This window comes from Oncorhynchus nerka, linkage group LG11 (assembly GCF_034236695.1).
Source record: "Oncorhynchus nerka isolate Pitt River linkage group LG11, Oner_Uvic_2.0, whole genome shotgun sequence".
Taxonomy (NCBI): domain Eukaryota; kingdom Metazoa; phylum Chordata; class Actinopteri; order Salmoniformes; family Salmonidae; genus Oncorhynchus; species Oncorhynchus nerka.
The window spans coordinates 8,602,090-8,614,240 of NC_088406.1; the positions used below are offsets into that span (position 1 = coordinate 8,602,090).

Sequence of the window (12,151 nt, forward strand, 5' to 3'; positions counted from 1 at the left end):
AGAGACTGGGAGGAACAGGAGAGAGACTGGGAGGAACAGGAGAGAGAACAGGAGGAACAGGAGAGAGAACAGGGGAGGAACAGGAGAGAGAACAGGAGAGAGACTGGGAGGAACAGGAGAGAGACTGGGAGGAACAGGAGAGAGACTGGGAGGAACAGGAGAGAGAACAGGAGGAACAGGAGAGAGAACAGGGGAGGAACAGGAGAGAGAACAGGAGAGAGACTGGGAGGAACAGGAGAGAGACTGGGAGGAACAGGAGAGAGACTGGGAGGAACAGGAGAGAGACTGGGAGGAACAGGAGAGAGACTAGGAGGAACAGGAGAGAGACTGGGAGGAACAGGAGAGAGACTGGAGAAACAGGAGAGAGACTGGGAGGAACGGGAGAGAGAACGGGAGAGAGACTGGGAGGAACGGGAGAGAGACTGGGAGGAACGGGAGAGAGACTGGGAGGAACAGGAGAGAGACTGGGAGGAACGGGAGAGAGACTGGGAGGAACAGGAGAGAGACTGGGAGGAACAGGAGAGAGACTGGGAGGAACAGGAGAGAGACTGGGAGGAACAGGACACACACATTGCCCTCTCTACTCCTCCATTACTGATGGAGATACAGGCCATGCCTAACACCTGGCCCGTATCGTCACAGGGCTGAGGGATAAGACCACATGGCTCGGAGGAAAAAGAGAGAGAGGCTGCCTAGACAGGCTCAGTGGGAGAGTTTGGATGGAATAACACTTTCTCTGTGAACTTAAATCAACAACTTGGTGTTTGAAAATGGACAAGACAACATATTAGAAATAGCTGATGTAATATAGGGGGCAAACACACACCTTCATGGGGTCTGTGTTGACCAGGGGCTGGTTGTCGATGGCTCCAGGCCTCTGAGCTGCCAGCTGGGACTGAGAGAGGGAGGGGATGTGGCCGTTGGCCCCGGAGAAACACTGGTTGTTGTCTGACATGTTGTGTTGCCGGGCAAAACAGATCTCTGTGGCTGATGGGCCGGCCTGGGGGGTCACCACTGAGGAGGAGGAGGAGGAGGAAGGGGGGGTGACGGCATCAGAGGAACACTTTACATTCAGGTACAGGAACACTTTACATTCAGGTACAGGAACACTTTACATTCAGGTTGAGGTACCCACTTTACATTCAGGTTGAGGTACCCACTTTACATTCAGGTTGAGGTACCCCCTTTACATTCAGGTTGAGGTACCCCCTTTACATTCAGGTTGAGGTACCCCCTTTACATTCAGGTTGAGGTACCCCCTTTACATTCAGGTACTGGAACACTTTACATTCAGGTACTGGAACACTTTACATTCAGGTTGAGGTACCCACTTTACATTCAGGTTGAGGTACCCACTTTACATTCAGGTTGAGGTACCCACTTTACATTCAGGTTGAGGTACCCACTTTACATTCAGGTTGAGGTACCCCCTTTACATTCAGGTTGAGGTACCCCCTTTACATTCAGGTTGAGGTACCCCCTTTACATTCAGGTTGAGGTACCCCCTTTACATTCAGGTTGAGGTACCCCCTTTACATTCAGGTTGAGGTACCCCCTTTACATTCAGGTTGAGGTACCCCCTTTACATTCAGGTACTGGAACACTTTACATTCAGGTACTGGAACACTTTACATTCAGGTTGAGGTACCCACTTTACATTCAGGTTGAGGTACCCCCTTTACATTCAGGTTGAGGTACCCCCTTTACATTCAGGTACTGGAACACTTTACATTCAGGTACTGGAACACTTTACATTCAGGTTGAGGTACCCACTTTACATTCAGGTTGAGGTACCCACTTTACATTCAGGTTGAGGTACCCACTTTACATTCAGGTTGGTACCACTTTACATTCAGGTTGAGGTACCCCTTTACATTCAGGTTGAGGTACCCCTTTACATTCAGGTTGAGGTACCCCTTTACATTCAGGTTGAGGTACCCCCTTTACATTCAGGTTGAGGTACCCCCTTTACATTCAGGTTGAGGTACCCCCTTTACATTCAGGTTGAGGTACCCCTTTACATTCAGGTTGAGGTACCCCCTTTACATTCAGGTTGAGGTACCCCCTTTACATTCAGGTTGAGGTACCCCCTTTACATTCAGGTTGAGGTACCCCCTTTACATTCAGGTTGAGGTACCCACTTTACATTCAGGTTGAGGTACCCCCTTTACATTCAGGTTGAGGTACCCCCTTCATGAATTAATAAGTAGTTTATAAATAATGAATAAACAGTTATAACCCATAGTTTGAGGTTGTAACAGCACACACAGCGCTGCCTAGTGGTCTGGTCACTGACCTGTGCTTTGGGTCTCTGTGGTTTCAGAGGCGCTGGACACAGCATCAGGAGACCTCTCCTCTGAGGTGCTGGCTGGGCTGGGGACCCCCAGACCACCTACCCCTGGCTCCAGGGGGGCAGGCTCGACGGTCGCAGAGGCCTGAGGATTCCTCAGAGAGGAGAGGATAGAGGGCTGATTCACCACGATGGACTTGCGGTCCTAGAGAGAGAGAGAGATAGCGAGAAGGAGAGAGCGAGAAAGAAAGAGATAGCGAGATGGAGAGAGCGAGAAAGAAAGAGATGGAGAGAGCGAGAAAGAAAGAGATAGCGAGAGCGCGAAAGAAAGAGAGCGAGAAAGAAAGAGATAGCGAGAGCGCGAAAGAAAGAGAGCGAGAAAGAAAGAGATAGCGAGAGCGTGAAAGAAAGAGAGCGAGAAAGAAAGAGCGCGAAAGAAAGAGAGCGAGAAAGAAAGAGATAGCGAGAGCGCGAAAGAAAGAGATAGCGAGAAAGAAAGAGATAGCGAGAGCGTGAAAGAAAGTGAGCGCGAAAGAAAGAGAGCGAGAAAGAAAGATAGCGAGAGCGCGAAAGAAAGAGATAGCGAGAGCGCAAAAGAAAGAGATAGCGCAAGAGATAGCGAGAGCGCGAAAGAAAGAGAGCGAGAAAGAAAGAGATAGCGAGAGCGCGAAAGAAAGAGAGCGAGAAAGAAAGAGATAGCGAGAGCGCGAAAGAAAGAGAGCGAGAAAGAAAGAGATAGCGAGAGCGCGAAAGAAAGAGATAGCGAGAGCGCGAAAGAAAGAGATAGCGAGAGCGCGAAAGAAAGAGAGCGAGAAAGAAAGAGATAGCGAGAGCGCGAAAGAAAGAGAGCGAGAAAGAAAGAGATAGCGAGAGCGCGAAAGAAAGAGAGCGCGAAAGAAAGAGAGCGAGAAAGAAAGAGATAGCGAGAGCGCAAAAGAAAGAGATAGCGAGAGCGCAAAAGAAAGAGATAGCGAGAGCGCAAAAGAAAGAGATAGCGAGAGCGAAAGAGATAGCGAGAGCGCGAAAGAAAGAGAGCGAGAAAGAAAGAGATAGCGAGAGCGCGAAAGAAAGAGAGCGAGAAAGAAAGAGATAGCGAGAGCGCGAAAGAAAGAGAGAAAGAAAGAGATAGCGAGAGCGCGAAAGAAAGAGATAGCGAGAGCGCGAAAGAAAGAGATAGCGAGAGCGCGAAAGAAAGAGAGCGAGAAAGAAAGAGATAGCGAGAGCGCGAAAGAAAGAGAGCGAGAAAGAAAGAGATAGCGAGAGCGCGAAAGAAAGAGAGCGCGAAAGAAAGAGAGCGAGAAAGAAAGAGAGCGAGAAAGAAAGAGATAGCGAGAGCGCAAAAGAAAGAGATAGCGAGAGCGCAAAAGAAAGAGATAGCGAGAGCGCAAAAGAAAGAGATAGCGAGAGCGCGAAAGAAAGAAAGAAAGAAAGAGATAGATAGATAGATAGAGAAGAGGAGGGTCAGTGATGATCATATTCTGCTCTTTAACTTAACAGTTAGGCTTACATTTAGGGTGCTTCACTTGGCACCCTATCCCCTATGTAGTGCACTACATTTGACCCATGGGGCCCTGGTGCTATTTGGGACGCTGCCTTGGACTTCCACTCACATATTTGACGTAGTCTTTCCAGAGCGTCCACCACTGGCTGGAGATGAGGAACCAGTTCTCCCCAGGCTGGAGCCCATGTCTGCCCTCTCTGTCCAGCCACCCCCTGAACACACACACACACACACACACACACACACACACACACACACACACACACACACACACACACACACTAGAGTTCAAAGCTTTAAACTGTAGAGGTGTAGTTCTTCAGGATGTGAAAAGGAAAGGTGGATACCTTGACAGTTGTACTACACATTTAACCCCTCTGAATCAGGGAGGTGCGGGGGGGCTGCCTTAATCGTCATCGGCGCCCGTTAACCCGAACAGTGGGTTAACGGCCTTGCTCAGGGGCAGAAGGACAGATTGGTGATGTGTATACCTGATGATTTGTCCCTCCTCTTCAGCAGTGGCAGGTCGAAGCCCAAGGACAATGTGACAGACCTGCAGAAACACAGACAGACAGGCATGAAGAGAAAGCCCCAGGCCTACAGAAACACAGACAGAGAGGCATGAAGAGAAAGCCCCAGGCCCGCAGAAACACAGACAGACAGAGAGGCATGAAGAGAAAGCCCCAGGCCTGCAGAAACACAGACAGAGAGGCATGAAGAGAAAGCCCCAGGCCTGCAGAAACACAGACAGAGGCATGAAGAGAAAGCCCCAGGCCTGCAGAAACACAGACAGAGAGGCATGAAGAGAAAGCCCCAGGCCTGCAGAAACACAGACAGAGAGGCATGAAGAGAAAGCCCCAGGCCTGCAGAAACACAGACAGAGAGGCATGAAGAGAAAGCCCCAGGCCTACAGAAACACAGACAGACAGGCATGAAGAGAAATCCCCAGGCCTGCAGAAACACAGACCGAGAGGCATGAAGAGAAAGCCCCAGGCCCACAGAAACACAGACAGAGAGGCATGAAGAGAAAGCCCCAGGCCCGCAGAAACACAGACAGACAGAGAGGCATGAAGAGAAAGCCCCAGGCCTGCAGAAACACAGACAGAGGCATGAAAGAAAGCCCCAGGCCTGCAGAAACACAGACAGAGAGGCATGAAGAGAAAGCCCCAGGCCTGCAGAAACACAGACAGAGAGGCATGAAGAGAAAGCCCCAGGCCTGCAGAAACACAGACAGAGAGGCATGAAGAGAAAGCCCCAGGCCTGCAGAAACACAGACAGAGAGGCATGAAGAGAAAGCCCCAGGCCTGCAGAAACACAGACAGAGAGGCATGAAGAGAAAGCCCCAGGCCCGCAGAAACACAGACAGACAGAGAGGCATGAAGAGAAAGCCCCAGGCCTGCAGAAACACAGACAGACAGAGAGGCATGAAGAGAAAGCCCCAGGCCTGCAGAAACACAGACAGAGAGGCATGAAGAGAAAGCCCCAGGCCTGCAGAAACACAGACAGAGAGGCATGAAGAGAAAGCCCCAGGCCTGCAGAAACACAGACAGAGGCATGAAGAGAAAGCCCCAGGCCTGCAGAAACACAGACAGAGAGGCATGAAGAGAAAGCCCCAGGCCTACAGAAACACAGACAGACAGGCATGAAGAGAAATCCCCAGGCCTGCAGAAACACAGACCGAGAGGCATGAAGAGAAAGCCCCAGGCCCACAGAAACACAGACAGAGAGGCATGAAGAGAAAGCCCCAGGCCCGCAGAAACACAGACAGACAGAGAGGCATGAAGAGAAAGCCCCAGGCCTGCAGAAACACAGACAGAGGCATGAAAGAAAGCCCCAGGCCTGCAGAAACACAGACAGAGAGGCATGAAGAGAAAGCCCCAGGCCTGCAGAAACACAGACAGAGGCATGAAAGAAAGCCCCAGGCCTGCAGAAACACAGACAGAGAGGCATGAAGAGAAAGCCCCAGGCCTGCAGAAACACAGACAGAGAGGCATGAAGAGAAAGCCCCAGGCCTGCAGAAACACAGACAGAGAGAGAGGCATGAAGAGAAAGCAAACTATAAACTGAGGGGGAAACATGGAAACAAACCATCAAATGTGTGTGAGAGTGAGAGTGAGAGAGTGTGTGTGTGTGTGTGTGTGTGTGTGTGTGTGTGTGTGTGTGTGTGTGTGTTCGTTCCGACCTGGAACAGCAGGTTGAGGAACTCGTTGGCCAGAGCGCTGTTCACACTCCAGATCTGGTAGTCCTCCAGGGTCAGGTGACCCAGCTGTGTGTGAGGTTCAAAGGTTAAGTCAAAAGGTTAGGGTCAAAGACAAGGGCTAAAATGTCAGTGGACAGCAGTAGCATTATGAGATAATTATCCAATCACGTTACAGACAAAAACAGCTATTATATCTCCTAGAAGAGTCTCACCTTGGTCGTGTCGTGCATCTTCAGGATTCCCTCCACTATATCCGACACGTTGGTGAGCAGCTCCTGAAAACAGGATAATGAGAGTCAGAACTTAGGTAAGGTACTTATTCAAACTCAACCACCTCCATTACATTATCCATTTAGTCTGTATCCCAGCAGAACTTACAGGAAGTGGTGTCCGTGTCCAGCAGTACTTACAGGAAGTGGTGTCCAGCAGAACTTACAGGAAGTGGTGTCCGTGTCCAGCAGAACTTACAGGAAGTGGTGTACAACAGTACTTACAGGAAGTGGTGTCCAGCAGTACTTACAGGAAGTGGTGTCCAGCAGTACTTACAGGAAGTGGTGTCCAGCAGTACTTACAGGAAGTGGTGTCCAGCAGTACTTACAGGAAGTGGTGTCCAACAGAACGTACAGGAAGTGGTGTCCAACAGAACGTACAGGAAGTGGTGTCCAGCAGTACTTACAGGAAGTGGTGTCCGTGTCCAGCAGTACTTACAGGAAGTGGTGTCCAGCAGAACTTACAGGAAGTGGTGTCCAGCAGTACTTACAGGAAGTGTGTCTGTGCGATTGTCCTTCCAAACTTCCAGGAGTGCGGCTACCATCTCGTGGATTTCGTCTCGGGACAGAACCCCATCCCGGTCCACGTCAAACACTTTGAAACAAACTGGGGAAACACGAGAGAGAAAGAGAGGGTACAAAAATACTCTTTTTAACATAACATTGTACTTTCTAACTACAGACTCCTCAAGCCGCAGTCGCTGTTCAAGCCGCAGTTATACCAAATACTTCGTGCTAGTCATCTGTATTCCTCCGTGTGATCTGCACCGAGCTACTTAGATAATTAACTGGAGTCTTGAGTTCCAATATCTGCTGCCATTTCCAAGCGTGAAAATGTCATTTCAAGGCCTGATGAGAATCTAGACGACAGGGTAGATTACATACTAATGACTATTCAGAGGCAGTTTGACGATCGTAAAAAAGAAAAAAAAGAAAATCAACCACATCTGTGTTTTTACAACATAAGGAGATTGGGAAAAGCACTGCAGCTTTTTCCACTCAAGCGTACATGTACACACCATAATGTGTGAAAGGAAGCCTTAGGTTAGGAAATCACTAATCTATGACAACAGATCACACAGCAGCTCTTACATTTCTGCCTCTCGGCGACGGGCCCCCGGCAACAGGCAGACAGGCCACAGGAGATCTCCTTAAAGTCGATGTGATTGTCCCGGTTCTCATCAAACGCATGAAACAAACCTGGAAAACAAGAGCAAAAAGACAAGTTAAACCATGTTCTACAAAATGGAGAAATAGTTTGGTATCAGATCTTTTGGGAACTCATTCAAACCGTATCACAAGGATCACATTAATATTCATAAACATTGGGGACTGAAAAGAAAACATGGCCACTGGCCTGGCCTTGAGGGAAGGCGTGTCTTTGCAATAAATCCCTGCCCACTCGAACAACCTTCATCGTGCCTCGCTCTGGGACCCAGTGTAGAGAGAGGAAGCATCTCTAGCGGCTACTACTGAAACATGCACGCAGCCAATGTCCTCCTGTTCACGTCAGTGTTGACATCGTTGCCTTTGTAATCAAGTTAGCTTGCTATAGCTAACGTTAGCTGTTAACCTTGCGTGTTTGACAATGTAAGCTATAAGCAAACTTAGCTAGCGCAAAGACAACTTTTCCCAAGGCTAGCCCAGCAGCTATCGCTCGGACAAACCCCCATGTTTTCATTCAACAACAACAAATCCTCTTACGACACAAGCAGTGAGTCACAGTTCAAACGACAACATGGTTTTAACATTGAGAGACCATCAGAAGAGATTCTCATCTAAATGAACCACACACAATATACACACATACAAATTATGGCATGTATACATGATTGTGTGTGTGTGTGTGTTAGTGTGTGTGTTAGTGTGTGTGTTAGTGTGTGTGTGTTAGTGTGTGTGTGTGTGTGTTAGTGTGTGTGTGTGTTAGTGTGTGTGTGTTAGTGTGTGTGTGTGTGTGTTAGTGTGTGTGTGTGTGTGTGTGTTAGTGTGTGTGTGTGTTAGTGTGTGTGTGTGTGTGTTAGTGTTAGTGTGTGTGTGTGTGTGTTAGTGTGTGTGTGTGTTAGTGTGTGTGTGTTAGTGTGTGTGTGTGTGTGTTAGTGTGTGTGTGTGTTAGTGTGTGTGTGTTAGTGTGTGTGTGTGTGTGTTAGTGTGTTAGTGTGTGTTAGTGTGTGTGTGTTAGTGTGTGTGTGTGTGTTAGTGTGTGTGTGTGTGTGTGTGTTAGTGTGTGTGTGTGTTAGTGTGTGTGTGTGTGTGTTAGTGTGTGTGTGTTAGTGTGTGTGTGTGTGTGTTAGTGTGTGTGTGTGTTAGTGTGTGTGTGTGTGTTACTGTGTTTGAATGTCCATGGGTGACTGTTTATCTCGGGGAACCAGGTTTATACCATGTCCTCAAAAACATCTAGCTGGCATCAAAAAAATACATCAGAAATATGCCATACCTTCACTTAGCGAAGCGTGAATAGGAGGAGAGACCAGCGGGACAAAAGTTTCCAAGTCAAAGCGTCCGGTCCTGGACTGGGCTTTCAACAGCCAATAGCGCTTCTCCAAGTCAATGATATCAGACTCTTCTACTGTGGGAGGAGAGAATAAGAAGGAAACGCTTTAAAAAAAATATATATACCAACCAACCTAGAGTGTTTTTTTTTTTTGTAGATTCGCCCGAGCATCGTCTTATTAGAACAACAACAAAAAGTCACATGACCTAGCAGTGTTTAGTAAGGAAAGGAAACAAAGGCTTCAGTTCATATCAATATGGTGCTATAGTGGACTTCGTGAACTTGGATGGCGATATGGAGACACATGCAGATGACGTCAACACGTTTCACGGTTCCATTCTGATGGACATATGGATTCTGGACAGTTTTGTTAACGAGCAGGACCGAGGATAGTAGTCTTGAGTAGTAGTCTCAAGTAGCCTGGTCCCAGATCTTGTAAGTAGGGTTGCAAAATTTCAGTAACTTTCCCCAAGAGAAATCCTGGTTTGAGGAGTCAAGATTTTCCTGCTTATTCCCTGAATCTTCCAAAAATCGGGATTTTTCTGGAAAACCTGGGAATTCTGGTTACCAGAATTTTGCGACCCCATCTGTAAGTGATTTAGTCTATCCCGTTTAGTCTTGAGGTGAGACCATGAATCAAACTCAAAAAGGCAGGGCCAAGGCTCACGAGGTGTACCAATATAGCTACTGTTAAGTATGAAACCATGCCAGCCAGCCCCAGGGTCAGAGATCCTGGGTTCACCCTCCCACTCTAGCGCGTTAATCCACAGCTTTACACTGATAAGATTAGCCTACGGCTCACTAGCTCATACTAGCCCAGACTTCCCTTTCCACCACACTGTCCCATGAGTCATCCCATACATGTCGCTCAGATAGGTGTCAAAACACACATTCACAAATTAAGACTGCATCCCTAATGGCAGCCTATTCCCTACATAGTGCACTACTAAATAGGGAGCCATTTGGGATGCAAGCCAAGTCATATTCACTCTCTGACTGGAGAGGAGGCCATTCCGGATTTCCACCACAAACCCAAGCTGGTTCTTAAATCTCACTGCTATGGCCGACATCCTAGTTTGCTGTCTGTGCTTATAAGACGGATTGGTCAATAAGACAGTGATGTCACTGGGGGATAATATCGCCAGCCTATAGCAGTGAGCTGCAGATTGGGATGTGTGGGTGGATTGAGAGGAGCTTTTCATCTCTCCCTCCTCTCCCTCCCTCACTCATCTCCCTCCCTCTCCCTCATCCATCTTCTCCCTCCCTCCCTCCCTGTCCCTCTCCCCCTCCATCCTCTCTCCCTCCATCCATCCATCTATCCTCTCCCTCCCTCCCTCTCCATCCATCCTATTCATCTCCCCCTTCCTCCCCCTCCATCCATCCTCTCTCCCCCTCCATCCATCCTCTCTCCCCCTCCATCCATCCAACCATCCGTTCTCCTGAGGTTTATTCCTGGAAGAGCCCAGCTCAACAGGGTCCAGTTGTCTCTGCGGAGAGAGTTAAATTGTTGTGTGTGTGGTGTGTTCAATCTGAAGACTGATGGAGAAAGAGAGAAGTGGAGCGGTCAAGAGGACTGATTGGAAACCAGTAAAACACCACTTCAACGGTTCAATAACCTTTTGACCGCCGTTCAGTCCTTCCCTCCTCAGAGAAAGGCTCCGAAACATCAGGTTTAAACAGAGAACACAACCTCACTTTGGTATATTATCTACCTCACTTGCTTTGGCAATGTTAACAAATGTTTCCCAGGCCAATAAAGCCCCTTGAATTGAATAGAGAGAGAGACAGAGAGAGAGACAGAGAGAGAGACAGAGAGAGAGACAGAGAGAGAGACAGAGACAGAGAGACAGAGACAGACACAGACAGAGAGAGAGGAGAGAGAGACAGAGAGAGAGAGAGAGAGAGAGAGACAGAGAGAGAGAGAGACAGAGAGAGACAGAGAGACAGAGAGACAGAGAGAGAGACAGAGAGACAGAGAGAGACAGAGAGAGAGCTTGGGGGAAGTAATGGTGGATTAATATTGAGAAGCATGGTGTGGAATGGGAGGTGTGTGTGGTGGGGCCCGTCCCTGACTGACTGAATGCCCCTTTAAGAGTAGAACAGCTAGACAATACTAAATCCTACAAACACACACACGTCGTACACACACACACACACACACACACACAAACACAAAACCTCAAAAATAGGTCCTCCAACCGGTCTTTCAGAAACACGGACAACACCAATATAGTCAATGTATCAATCCCAAACGCTAAACAAACCTGAAAAACACTATTTGTGTCGTGCTTACTGAACGCAGGCCAGCGTGGGCTAGCCTAGCAGTGAATAGGGCAGTGGTAAAGGCCTGGAAGGGACTAGCGAGGAAAGCAGAGCTGAGGGGGAATAAACACCTGCTCATCTTGTTGCTGTGTGTCATTAAATCAGGATGCTGCTCCAGCCTGCCTGACACTGCTAATCTATAAAACTCATTACCTCTCCTATGGATCGGCTCCAGGACATGCCTCATCCCGTCACTAGCTAACTGACTGGCTGACTCCAGGACATGCCTCATCCCGTCACTAGCTAACTGGCTGACTCCAGGACATGTTTCATCCCGTCACTAGCTAACTGGCTGACTCCAGGACATGTTTCATCCCGTCACTAGCTCACTGGCTGACTCCAGGACATGTTTCATCCCGTCACTAGCTAACTGGCTGACTCCAGGACATGTTTCATCCCGTCACTAGCTCACTGGCTGACTCCAGGACATGTTTCATCCCGTCACTAGCTAACTGGCTGACTCCAGGACATGCCTCATCCCGTCACTAGCTAACTGGCTGACTCCAGGACATGTTTCATCCCGTCACTAGCTCACTGACTGGCTGACTCCAGGACATGTTTCATCCCGTCACTAGCTAACTGGCTGACTCCAGGACATGCCTCATCCCGTCACTAGCTAACTGGCTGACTCCAGGACATGTTTCATCCCGTCACTAGCTCACTGACTGGCTGACTCCAGGACATGTTTCATCCCGTCACTAGCTAGCTAACTGGCTGACTCCAGGACATGTTTCATCCCGTCACTAGCTAGCTAACTGGCTGACTCCAGGACATGTTTCATCCCCTCGCTAGCTAGCTAACTGACCGACTCCAGGACATGTTTCATCCCCTCGCTAGCTAGCTAACTGACCGACTCCAGGACATGTTTCATCCCGTCACTAGCTAACTGGCTGACTCCAGGACATGCCTCATCCCGTCACTAGCTAGCTCACTGACTGGCTGACTCCAGGACATGCCTCATCCCGTCACTAGCTAGCTCACTGACTGGCTGACTCCAGGACATGCCTCATCCCGTCACTAGCTAGCTCACTGACTGGCTGACTCCAGGACATGCCTCATCCCGTCACTAGCTAGCTCA

General features: G+C 48.8%; 1 protein-coding gene across 4 annotated transcripts in view; it reads right to left on the minus strand.

Annotated features, from left to right (window-relative positions):
• The window catches only part of LOC115123366 (ubiquitin carboxyl-terminal hydrolase 32-like), a 190,728-nt gene that overhangs the window by 57,877 nt on the left and 120,700 nt on the right, over positions 1-12,151 (minus strand). For all 4 annotated transcript variants that reach the window (XR_010465019.1, XM_065024186.1, XM_065024185.1 and 1 more), the window contains 9 exons: positions 8,695-8,826; positions 7,353-7,460; positions 6,752-6,867; positions 6,204-6,266; positions 5,974-6,057; positions 4,283-4,344; positions 3,901-4,003; positions 2,297-2,495; positions 827-1,014 (listed from right to left, as the gene is read on the minus strand). Coding sequence is in view for 3 of the 4 variants with exons in the window: in XM_065024186.1 (XP_064880258.1) it covers positions 827-1,014; positions 2,297-2,495; positions 3,901-4,003; positions 4,283-4,344; positions 5,974-6,057; positions 6,204-6,266; positions 6,752-6,867; positions 7,353-7,460; positions 8,695-8,826 (1,055 nt within the window). In the remaining variant the exon portion in view is untranslated. The remainder of the gene's footprint in view (positions 1-826; positions 1,015-2,296; positions 2,496-3,900; positions 4,004-4,282; positions 4,345-5,973; positions 6,058-6,203; positions 6,267-6,751; positions 6,868-7,352; positions 7,461-8,694; positions 8,827-12,151) is intronic.